Source organism: Eurytemora carolleeae, unplaced genomic scaffold (assembly GCF_000591075.1).
Source record: "Eurytemora carolleeae unplaced genomic scaffold, Eaff_2.0 scaffold1873, whole genome shotgun sequence".
NCBI lineage: Eukaryota > Metazoa > Arthropoda > Copepoda > Calanoida > Temoridae > Eurytemora > Eurytemora carolleeae.
This window is the reverse complement of record NW_019397823.1, coordinates 2,625-14,937: the sequence shown is the minus strand read 5'-3', so window position 1 is coordinate 14,937 and position 12,313 is coordinate 2,625. Positions and strand designations below refer to the sequence as shown.

At 31.2% G+C, this 12,313-nt stretch overlaps 2 protein-coding genes across 2 annotated transcripts; both read left to right on the top strand.

Annotated features, from left to right (window-relative positions):
• Window positions 1-3,918: 3,918 nt before the first annotated feature.
• On the top strand, window positions 3,919-6,867 carry LOC111716016 (uncharacterized). The gene is made up of 5 exons (XM_023491428.1): window positions 3,919-4,111; window positions 4,353-4,551; window positions 4,761-5,447; window positions 5,497-6,405; window positions 6,792-6,867. Exons 1-5 carry the CDS (start codon window positions 3,919-3,921, stop codon window positions 6,865-6,867), a joined length of 2,064 nt encoding a protein of 687 aa, XP_023347196.1.
• A 217-nt stretch (window positions 6,868-7,084) lies between these two features.
• Window positions 7,085-11,255, top strand: LOC111716018 (uncharacterized). The gene is made up of 6 exons (XM_023491430.1): window positions 7,085-7,274; window positions 7,767-7,838; window positions 7,976-8,069; window positions 8,881-8,933; window positions 10,006-10,118; window positions 11,091-11,255. Exons 1-6 carry the CDS (start codon window positions 7,159-7,161, stop codon window positions 11,135-11,137), a joined length of 495 nt encoding a protein of 164 aa, XP_023347198.1. The 5' UTR covers window positions 7,085-7,158; the 3' UTR covers window positions 11,138-11,255.
• Window positions 11,256-12,313: the final 1,058 nt, after the last annotated feature.

The following is a 12,313-nucleotide window of genomic DNA, read 5'->3' as shown; positions in this document are numbered from 1 at the left end:
CTTTTCAAAAATGTATAATTTGTCATTTTTTGGACAAATTTTTTTTTGCAAACATTTTTACTATAAAACTGGATTTTGCGATAAAAAATTCAATTTTCGCAAATTTGCAAATTTTTTTGCAGATTCTAAAAGTAGAGCACAAGAGCTTTCTAATGATGTATCATTTGTCATATTTGGACATAAAACATGGGATTTAGAGGGGGGGGTCAAATTGACACCCCCCCCAGCGTATCCTGGTTTTCAAGTACCCCAGCAGGGATAGGGTTAAAGATATTCAACAACAATGTCTGCAACTTTTACCCCTTTGTGTGAATATGTCATTGAACTCTTTAAGTGCCAGGCCACTTTATATTACGTTGAATGACACAAATATTGTACTATTTACATTTCTATAAAAACTTGATTATTTTTTAACTTTTTAAAAGCTTGCAAAGGATTAGAAAAACAGAAATTAGAAATACTTCATTTTAAAAAAAATTATTTTTATTTCCACAAAATAACACAGTTTATAAATGGGACTTTTGTTTCTTTGAATAGACTAAATTCTTAAAATAATTATTATTATAAAGAGATTTATTCTAACACAAAGATAAATGTACATACATGTATATGGTGTAATTTAAATGTGTTTAGATATTTTGAATATATAAAGTTTTACAAAAAAAATATGCAAAGTTATGCAAAAATAGGCTACATTGATCATAACACGTTGCATAACTTATTTATCATTTCAGTTGTTAAGTTATTATGAAATCCCTCAACATATAAATTATTCATTCTAATTTTGTAATGGATCTTAAAAATTCAGAACTTTCCATGCATGCTCTACTGGGACATCAAAATTAGGGTTTTCAATGTAATTGATTATTTACTTACAGGAAATTTTGCGCAGTTACACAAAATTATTTGATTTTACATAATTTTTCAGGATTATTCACATCGAGATATTAGTAATCTGGAATTTTAGACTTCTTCTTGTGCAGCCACTGTACACAATGACCCGATCAGAAATTCTACCTGGGGGGATCTTAATTCGTAGATCAGTGTTTTAAGACATTATTGTTTGAAAGTGAAGCCTACAATATTCAAGCAAAGAAAACAAGCCCATATGATTTTTGTATAAAAATGAGACATGACGAATAGAGAAAAAAAATCCTTCTCCTTAATAACATCTTGTTTCTTATCAAATTCTTTACTTCTGAAATCTACATTGTACATTAACTCTTGGGTATATAGGTTTCTGACTTTTAGAATAAAAAGCAATTCTGAACTAATAATAGATCTAAATTAGGTCAGACTCAATTTTAAAGTTATTGAAGAACTGAAAACTGTTAAAATATTTATTTTACATAAATGAACTTAACATGAAACAAGTGATTTTTAAATATAAATAATCTATTGGTTTTGTAGGAGCACCAGTTTGAACGCTTTAGACGCAATCCATTTTTCTTTACATTTAAGTTCTTCTCCTTGGCTAGGTGCTCCCTATTCCTATAAATAACATAACTCAAAAAGTATTGGTCTGAGGCTGTTGAAATTTTCTGACTTTTCCTACATACAGTGTTCGCGAAAAATGAAAAGGGGTATAGGCTTAATGCGATGAAAAAGCGCTTTTGATCGCTACTAATCTTACTTCTATCTGTTGCGTCTATAAGGAGAAAATTGTTAAAGACGTCTCATACCGAATAACTTAGCGTCCATACAAATTGAGAAAATTGCAACATACGACTTAGACCGTAAAAAATCAATATAATTTCAAACAAATCATTCAGATATTACAACCTATAGTCATCGATTATCTTTAGCCACATATTTTTATATAGTTTATATTTTATAATATTTTTTATATTTCTTTTTTTAGAAAACGTTTTTAATGGATTTCGAAAAATGTGACTGGTGCGCGGCATTCTTTATAGTTAAGCGCAAGCGACAAGAGAAATAATCAAATTCAAAACAAATTAATTAAAAAATATTATGAAATATAAACTATATACAAATGTGGCGAAAGTTAATCGATGACTATAGGTTGTAAAATCTGAATGATTTGTTTGAAATTAAATTGATTTTTTTACGGTCTAAGTCGTATGTTGCAATCTTCTTAATTTGTGTGGGCGCTACGCTCTTCGGTATGAGAAGTCTTTAACAATTTTCTCCTTATAGACGCAACAAATAGAAATAAGATTAGTAACAATCAAAAGCGCTTTTTTATCGCATTAAGCCTATACCCCCTTTAATTTTTCGCAAACACTCCCTTTAATACTAACTGCCTGAGTCCTCTGCTGCTTTTTCCTGTAACAAACTAAATCTTTGTTTTGACCCACTTCCACTTGTCAGATTTTCTCTTTTCGTATGTTATGAAAAATTTCTGAACCCGAAACATCGTTGTTTACACAACTTTTGACACTACAATATCTCATTGTTGAAGAATATTAAAATTAACTGTCCACACAATACCGTACAAATAGATGTCCTTAGGATTAAACCCACTGTACTCTATGATACCAACTCAGTCATGAGGAAACATTTTTCGACAAAATTCACTGTACAGTATAAACCTAGCCAGGCAAAATTAGAAGAGTTATGCCCGCCCCCTGATTATTCATAATTAGCAAAACTTCAATTTTGCGAAATTATGGATTAATGTCGCGCAATTTCTTCCAAGTAATTTTACAAAAATTTTTCACTAATTATGTGCTTTTAGCTAAAATTCATTTTCTGGAAATTACGGCATAATTTTGCGTAATTTTGCGTAATTTCTACAAAGTTATTTCGTGAAATTTTGAAATAATTTAGCATAATTAGCGCAACCTCAATTTCACAAAGTTACTGAGTAAGTTCGCAAAATTTTGCAATTATTGTGCCTTTTTAGAAAAACTTAAATTTCGATTTATTACGACGTAATTTTGTGAAATTTTGAAGTATTTCAGCCAATACTTTGATAATGTAATTTTCACATTTTACATTCAAATTAAAGTTTATCAATGGGCCAACAATTTATTTTCATAATAAAATAATATCTATTAATGTCATTGTAATGGGTATTATTAAGTGCGAAAAGGTTTTTGCCAGGATTTTTATTTTTTCTAGTTTATTTAAGATCAAAATGAAAGTATTTTGACACCGAACCAGTGATTACTTGTAATTATGCATAACATAATTACAACTGGAAACCCTAATAAAATTATTTCATTTTTAAGTGTATATCTTGGGCTGGGCATGTTCCGACATTTTTTAAATCATTCTGTTCCGTCCTAGAAAAAGGGCCTTCAGCTAAATTGTTCTGTTCTGTTCTCATTCTGTTCCGTCCCGTTCCATTCTGTTCTGAGTAGAAGAGCGTTCTTCCCGTTCCGTTCCGTTCTTGGCATTCTTAGTTGAAGAACAGTTGCATCCCTTTTGTTCTGTTCTTAATCAAGAATGTTTCCATCCCCTGTTCCGTTCTTAGTAACGAACAATTCCATCCAAGACAAAAGTTTTATAGAAAAGAGTTGGTTAAAAAGTAAATAAATTACGATTTTTTAATAAAAAGTTCCTCACGGCCATAAATAATACTTTAAATTATATTTTAACTGTTCTTTTCAAGCAATTCCTGTTTGCGTTCTGTTCTTTCACTAATCGTTCCAATATTTTTCAAAACGCGTTCTAAGAGTTCATTTTTTTTTCGGAACGATGGGATCGTTCTTGATAGTTCCGTTCGTTCTAGGGAAAGAACTATCTTTCCACCAGGAATGTGCCAAGCCCTATGTATATCACTTTTATTTAAAGAGAAAGGAACACCATTCCACAAGTAATCTAAACTGCCTTTCTTAATCATAAAATCTTATGAAGAAGTGTGAAATTATGAAAAAGAAAAAAACAGGAAATAGCAGAGCAAAACACAATTTTTTTCATAGTGATTAATTTCCAAAAAAATATATTAAGATGAAGAAGAAAACAATTGCATTGGATGAAGTGATGTTACTTCTACTAGCAACAGCCATTTTGGTAGAGTCTTCTGGCATAGGGGCTTCTAATGTAGAAGCTACTTCTGTAAAGGTCATAGATTACATGGATCTACTTATTCAAACTGCTTTTGACAAAAACACAACTGCTTTGAAAGGTGCCACTTTGAATGGTGAGTGTAAAGGTATTGGTATCTATAAAAAAGCATTGAAAAATACTAAAAAAAAATTGAAATGACAAGTTTCATAAATTTCTTGATTTTCTTGGTAAATTTTTAAATCAGGTACATCTACCCGCATGTTGGTAACATCCTTACCATGAGTTCTTTTGCACTATTAATTTTGAATTTTACGTAAAGGGGCATCATTATTAGTGCATATGACAAGGAGAATCACTGATTTTTTTTATTTCAGTCAGTCTCCCAGCTTTGATATCTCCTTTTATGGTAAAAGAAGAATTTATCATGTGCTATTCTGTTTTCTTTTTGGGTAGTAAAGCATACAACACATTCTCACCTACCCGCCCTGGTAATTTCACCTTGTGGTTTGAAATATCTCAATGTTCCATTAATGGATGTTCATTGTTTGTAAGCCTACCAGATTCTTCAGGAAGGTTAGCATTACAATTAAAAACAGTTGATATCATTTTTAGATTCTCTTTGAAAGAATTGTTTCCTCATGTTAATTTTGACTTTTAAAAATAAGATTTTAGAGTCCACGAGATGATTTTTTTTACATCAACTTACTTCAATTTATATTTCAATTTAGAGCAATTATTTGAGCTAACCAACAAAAAAATTGTTAAAAACTATACATTTTTAGTAATCTATATTTAAATGCTGGAAAATTTGATGCTCCTGTTTGGATGACCATTTGCGAGTATATCAACACAAGGACAGGACGTAATTGGGTTTCTGTGCCACAGCTTAACTTCAACCAAACTTACCATGGGAACTATCCACAACCCCTGACCAAATATTCTATGGTCATAAAACAATGGAATATCCCAGGCAAATTTGGAAACCTCAATGTTTACAGTACAGATGTAACTCCTGTATGTAGGGGTCCTGGAGATATCTATGCCTGGAATGCCTCTGACTGGAGTTTTGAGACAAAATATCCAAATCTTATAAAGACAAAAGAAACAAACATAGAGGACATTTGTGGAGAAACTACTAGTTTATTTGCAGAATTTGAACTGAATTTCGATGATATTTTGAGGCTTGTAGAAAAACTTGGTGGTGGTGAAATTGTAGATATAGATTCAAACAATCTAACAGATCAAAAAATTTATTTTCCCTACATAGAAACAAATGGAACTCAATCATTTTTCAATATCTATACTAATGGCACTCTGCCTAAAACTGCTAATTGGTGTTCTGGTAGTCCTGCCAAAACCAAACTGGCTAGAAGATGTCTTATGTATGATGAATGTATTTTTGCAAACCCATGTGATCACAAGAGATCTTCATTTTTAAAAGTTTGGTCAAACTTAACATTAACCCTGAGGTAAAACATAATAAATTGTCATAATTTTTCATAAATTTTATTACTCCAGAGGTCTCTGTGATGGTAGTGAGTTTGACAAGGTATATAAACCTATGATGGGTATGGACCATTTTATTTATGTGGGGAGTACTGGAACAATTATCAAGTTCAGCTCTGATCAACAAGTATGGATTGCATCCAATATACATGACATGAGTAATGCTCACATTAAAGCAAGTGGAGATACTTATCTTTTTGGATTAAATGGATGGGTGACCTTGAGAGATAAATCTTGTGATTTAAGAGATTTTAATGTCAGTTTCTCTTTTTGCTCTGCTCAGGAATTTACTTGTAATGATGGTTTTTGTATTCGGCTTGAAAAAAGGTGCAACCATGAAACAGACTGTAGGGATGGATCAGATGAAGTTGATTGCAACATTTTGCGACAAAAGCCAGGATATAATAAACAACTGGCCCCCAAGCAAGATGCTTTCTTTACAACTGCTGAAAATGATCAGCGTCTATCAGTAAATGTTTCTGTTACAATTATTGACATCTTAAACATTGATGAAGTAAACCAAGAAATTAAAGCAAAAATGATGGTTTTGCTGGAGTGGAATGACTCTGGTCTCACCTTTGCCAACTTAAAGGAGCATAGATCACAAAATATGCTGACAGTTGAAGAAATAGAAGCAATTTGGACTCCTGAGTTGTATTATGATGATATAAACATATACTATCGGGAGGAGAATGAGAAGAATGTTGTATTGGTGGAGATGACAAAACCAAATTTTACAACTCTCAAATTAAATCATGTATCCAATGAACGAGTATTTGGCAGTGATACATTTGTCCTACTTCAAAGATGCATAAAAAGTTATACTTTTATTTGCAATTTTGACATGACTATGTCCCCCTTTGATATTCAAACTTGTAGTTTAAACTTCTCCTTGATACACCATCAGAACTTTTCAGCACGGTAACATTTAAATTATCAAAAAGGAAATTTTGTGATATTTTAAGTTGAGAAATTGTTTTATAGAAAAAGTTGATTAATTTTGAAGCCTTAAGTTTTTTATATTGTTTTACATACAAATTCATGCAGAATTTCAATGCTTACTGTAAAACATTTAAATTTAAAATAAAAATTAAATAAATTTACACTTAATGAAAATTAACTTACAAAAACATGCAAAAAATTTCTCAAAGTAAAACCACTTTCATTTTATCATTTAACTGAAAATATCAAGGCACCAGAATATTTTTAGAAATGTAAAAACGTAAACTAAATGTAAAAATAAAATTTGTCCATTAAACACAAGACATTTGAACTTTCTATTGTGTGTTCATTATCTGAGCTTTTAGATTGAACCCTGCAATTCTAACCAATCAAGGGTCAGATGATGTAAACCAGTACTCCATTTACAGGCAATACTTTTAAAACTATAAACTTTATTAGAATTATATGTAAAAAGGTAGTATTACAAATGTTTCCCGAATTCAAGAAAAAAATAATGAAAGGTTACATTAATAATGTTTGGACAGGAACAGAGAATTAATAAAACTATTTCTTTCAAAATTTCACTTAAAACAATTTACATTATTTTTTACATTTTTATCTTTGGATTTAAACCTTGTTTAAAACTGCAGTAGGAGAATGCACACATCTGATGATGGCTTAAGCATACAAATTGTATTTGGTAGACAACTATCTGGGTTTGTTGTTAGAACAATGTTACCAACTATGGTAGCGAATACCCTAGGATATCTGACCATCTTTTTTGAAGAAGAAGCATTTGAAGCTGCACTAGGGGTTAATCTGACCATTGTTCTGGTTATTGTCACCATGTAAGTTTTGTTATTCCTAATAAGCAGTACATATCCTGATATAAATCACTAGCTGCAGTGCTTTATGCTGCCCAGGTTTATATCTTTATGCATAGTCATAGCTACTCCAACTGGTTAATGAAACGTGGTATTAAATTGTGAATGGTGTTCCCCATAAAATTTCAAAAATTTCCAAAATAGTTTTCAGTCTATGTCACCCCAATTTGGTTCAGCTATACCTAACATACATGTATATATACATAAATGCATATGAGCAAAGAGTTTTTCATATATAGAAGATAAGAGGGTGCAAAACTTTCCAATAAGATGTTAATAAGGCTGGGCATGGTTGGATTTTTAGAACCACTAGTAAATGTTTTTTTTAAATAACCATACAGAAACCATCATCTACTGGCCAGCTCCAAGCTTAGTTCACAGTTATTTTGTACTTTAATCAAATGGTACCATTCTCATGATTCTCCTACATTGTCAAGTTAAAATTAATGAATTTAGGTTGGTTGAAATAGGGAAGGAGTATGCAAAGACTACAAGTTACATCATGGTACAACTATGGATGATAGTTAGGTAAGCACCTAATATTATAGTTAACAAAATACATAGATTTAATAAGGACAATTTTCAAGATTAAGTTATATTTTATAAAAACTTAAAAATAATGTATCATCAAGTTGTTTAAAACTAAGCAATTGGCCTTTATTCAGTGTTATGATGCCTTTCTTGGAAGTTGTGCTCCAAACCTATGCATTTCATTTAAGAAAATCTAGCAAGAAAGTAAACGATGAAATACCAAAAAAGGTAGGAAATTCTTCATGGAACTAAAGTTAATAAATTTAAACTGCCTACCGCAGGTTCAAATTTGACTCATCAATTAAAGTCTTTCCTTAATCTTGTATTTTGAATTAATGGTTCAATGGAATTGAGTCTATGCCACAAACTTCAGTTTCCTGATCCCTATATCTTTGCAACCTGATTATGTACATTTTTATAATTGAAATTTAGATTATTTGATCTAACAGAATACACAGTTTGAAATATCTAAAATCATACAACATTGGGTTGCACAGATATAGAGATTAGAAAATCAGAGATTGTGGGTGTTATTTGAGGTATACCAGATGTAGGACAGGTTAAACTATTTTTCCTGTAAGTAGTTAGGGATGGCCGACTCTTCAATTTTAAAAAACAGTTCATTCTACTTTTGTTCATCGTTCCATAACAAGGGTTATCCGGCCAAATGGATCAACAAAATTTTCAAATTCATTCTTCTTCATTAATCTAAGATGTTTACTGTGCTCTGATCAATTAAGGTTTTTACATCCATAGACTTTTGTCCACATTCGTTTCCTTTCAAACATTTCAGTTTCTATAATTTTCCAAATATAAGGGAAGGAAATGGAAGTCTGGTTAATAAAAAAAAATAATTCATCTTCGTCAACAGTGCCAAACCCTCAAAGTAGCTTAGCAATTTCATACAAAGGACTTAATTAACTTATTTGTTCAGAAATATTTTCAGAATTGAGCAAAATTATTAGAAAAACATGAAAGTAATAAAGAAAAGGGAGTTGTCAAAATAAAAGTCACTTTATATGTTTTTTTAATGTTTTAGACTGGAATGAAACACTGGATAAGTGATGAAGGTTTGGCTAAACAGAAAGATAGGTAAGATGATGTCCAGCTGTGAAGACCACGAGCTTAATGGGGTGAGGTTCATGCACAAGAGAAGTTTGTTACAATTGTCTCATGAACCCACTTACTTCATGAAAACTACTTTAATTATTTTCACTCAGAGCCCAAAATAAGCCAGGGTCTTGTCAATATCAGAAACCAGTTTTCACAGATTGGGTATAAGGCAATTTGGTGGATATACAGATGTTTATCCCAAAAACCCGAGAGTTTCATTAAAAAATAATACCTTTTTAAATTCTGGCTCCAGTCTATTTGAGTTTAACCTCCTTCTGGGATAATTTGTCTCTCTTTTAAGAATTTCAGTTTGTTTTAATTTACAGTTGAAAATATATTTCAAGAGGTGCACTGCTTGATATTTAAATTTAATATTTATGTTTGATCAAAAGTTTAAAATATTTATAATTATTTTTAACCTTTAAAAAGCCAATATCCTTAGGAAACAAGTATTTGGGTGAAAACCTTATTGCATTCAAATGAAGTAAATTTATGCAATGCTTTTGAATGTTTAACTGTGTGTCTACTTTATTTAATGAAATATGCATTAATATTATTACTTGTATAGAAAAATAAAAACAAACTGGATAGAAACATATTTAAAATGCATCTAACACATTTCAATGAAAAGACTGTCAACATAACTTACGTGAGTTTTTTTTTAAATATGGGAACCAATACTTATTTTTAATCTCAAAGTGACAAATTCTAACTTTGAGATTAGATATATTTTTCGTGCTAAGGCTGTTTTTAACTTGGGACTAGTATACAAGTGTTGGCACAATTTCATGTGAACCTATAAAGAGTTTCAACCTGATTCACAACAGTACTATGTGGAAAGATATCATTGCTTTTTAATCTTAAAATTGTTCATTTTGAATTGCAGTTTCTTTATAAAAGTTTCTTGAGGAGCTGATGTGCAGCAAAAACTTGAAAAATAAAAAAAGGAAGAAAATATTTTTTTTTGTAAATTCTCTCACACTCTTGCTTAAAAAATTTTTCTAATTTTTAAATTTAGTTTTTTTCAAAAATACATTACTGTTTTTCCTAGTGTGTTGAATATTGAAGAGGTAAGAAATAGGAAGCTTAGAGTTATAACATGGATACTGAAGAAGGGAATTCTGGTGGGATATCTTTCATTCGTTGCAATCTTCTTCATCACAGGAATATTCAAACATTCATTTTTATCCTTTTACGATTAGAGTTTTGCCAGACCTATAGCAGATGGAACCTTCCATTAATATGTAATACTTCATAAGAAATCTGATAAAACGATTTTTCAGACTTTCAATATGATTTTGGGGGGCTTTTTCAACTATCTCCATTTAGCTATTTTGAAGTTATTTTTTTCACTTCCTCGTTTTTGGACTACATGGACTCTAACTTTGTAATCTTTATTATTTGGACTTCATTGATATCAAGGTCATAATCCTTATTATTTGGACTCCATGGACTCCACGCACATAATTCTTATTATTTGGACTCCATGGACTCCAAGAACATAATCCTTACATTTGAACTCCATGGACCCCAAACACATAATCCTTATTATTTGAACTCCATGGACTCCAAGCACATAATCCTTATCATTTGAACTCTATGGACTCCAAACAAATAATCCTTATTATTTGAACTCCATGGACTCCAAACACATAATCCTTATTATTTGGACTTCATGAACTCTGGCATCTTAATCCTTATAACTTGAACTCAATGAACTCTAACATCGTAATCTTTATCATTAGGACTTCATGAATGTCAAGGTCATAATCCTTATTATTTGGACTCCATGGACTCCAAGCACATAATCCTTATCATTTGAACTCCATGGACCCCAAACACATAATCCTTATCATTTGAACTCTATGGACTCCAAACACAAAATCCTTATTATTTGAACTCCATGGACTCCAAACACATAATCCTTATTATTTGGACTTCATGAACTCTGGCGTCTTAATCCTTATAACTAACTCAATGAACTCTAACATCGTAATCTTTATCATTAGGAGTTCATGAATGTCAAGGTCATAATTCTTTTTATTAGGACTCCATGGACTCCAAGCACATAATCCTTATTATTTGGACTTCATGATAAATTTTTTTAAATATTCGTTTTGAATATGAACTGTGCAGGTATGGTTTCTAAAGAGGCAGCTCTTGATGAAAAAACAAATGAATAAAACATATAAAAACCTGTATTATGTCGCAATAAAATACTTATGACAACGCAACAGTGAGATCTCATATAAATTTGTACTTTAAAAATCTGTATGTTTAATAAATAATAATATAAATAGATATACTTTTGTTTTTTTCCTAGAAGTATTTGTTTTGTGCTTCGACTCGTGATTAAAACAAAAATAAAACATAAACTTGAGTCCTTGACCCATATCAGGTCCGGTCGAATACAGTATAGAAAGGTAATTTTCATGTTCTTACAAATATAAAAATATGCCTAGCTTTTACCAACCCCCAAAGTTTTAGATCCACTCTTTATATATTTATAGTAACTCGCATAAATTTCCCTGACAGGGGATGGTTCATTGGTGTATTGTCCTGTTTTGTCTTACAGTCTATGTGTGTTGTGTACTGTACACTGTACACTGTACAGTCTATGTGTGTTGTGTACTGTACACTGTACACTGTACAGTCTATGTGTGTTGTGTACTGTACACTGTACACTGTACAGTCTATGTGTGTTGTGTACTGTACACTGTACACTGTACAGTCTATGTGTGTTGTGTACTGTACACTGTACACTGTACAGTCTATGTGTGTTGTGTACTGTACACTGTACACTGTACAGTCTATGTGTGTTGTGTACTGTACACTGTACACTGTACAGTCTATGTGTGTTGNCCCCCCCCCCCAGCCTGTTTAAGGTTAGAGGAGAGGACGATGCGTAGGTCTTCTCTGCAGACTCTAGAATACGACGCTACTTATTTGCGGTTTTTAATCCTCTTTTGATTTCAATGTTGAAAATTATCTTTTAATATTTTTCACAATCAGAGAAACAACTTTTCCATGCATTGATATTTTTTTGAGGGACAAATCACAATTGGAGTTTTGTAATGAGTTTCTAAAAAGCCAAGAACATATTCAAGTATTCACTTCCTGCTGTATTGCCTATACATATAAATTTCAATGGTCAAAATAATATTATATCTGCTAGAGTTTATCTTATGTAGTCGGTAAAAGACTGCATTGGTATTCTGCTAAACGTGTTGTTTGTGTTTTATAGAATTGTATCAAATCAAAGACAAACAAATTCCATAAAATATGGTAGACGAAACATCATTTATGAAGTACACCTTTCGTCTTTTAAAAGTGCATTGCTATACTAAATCATTAATAAA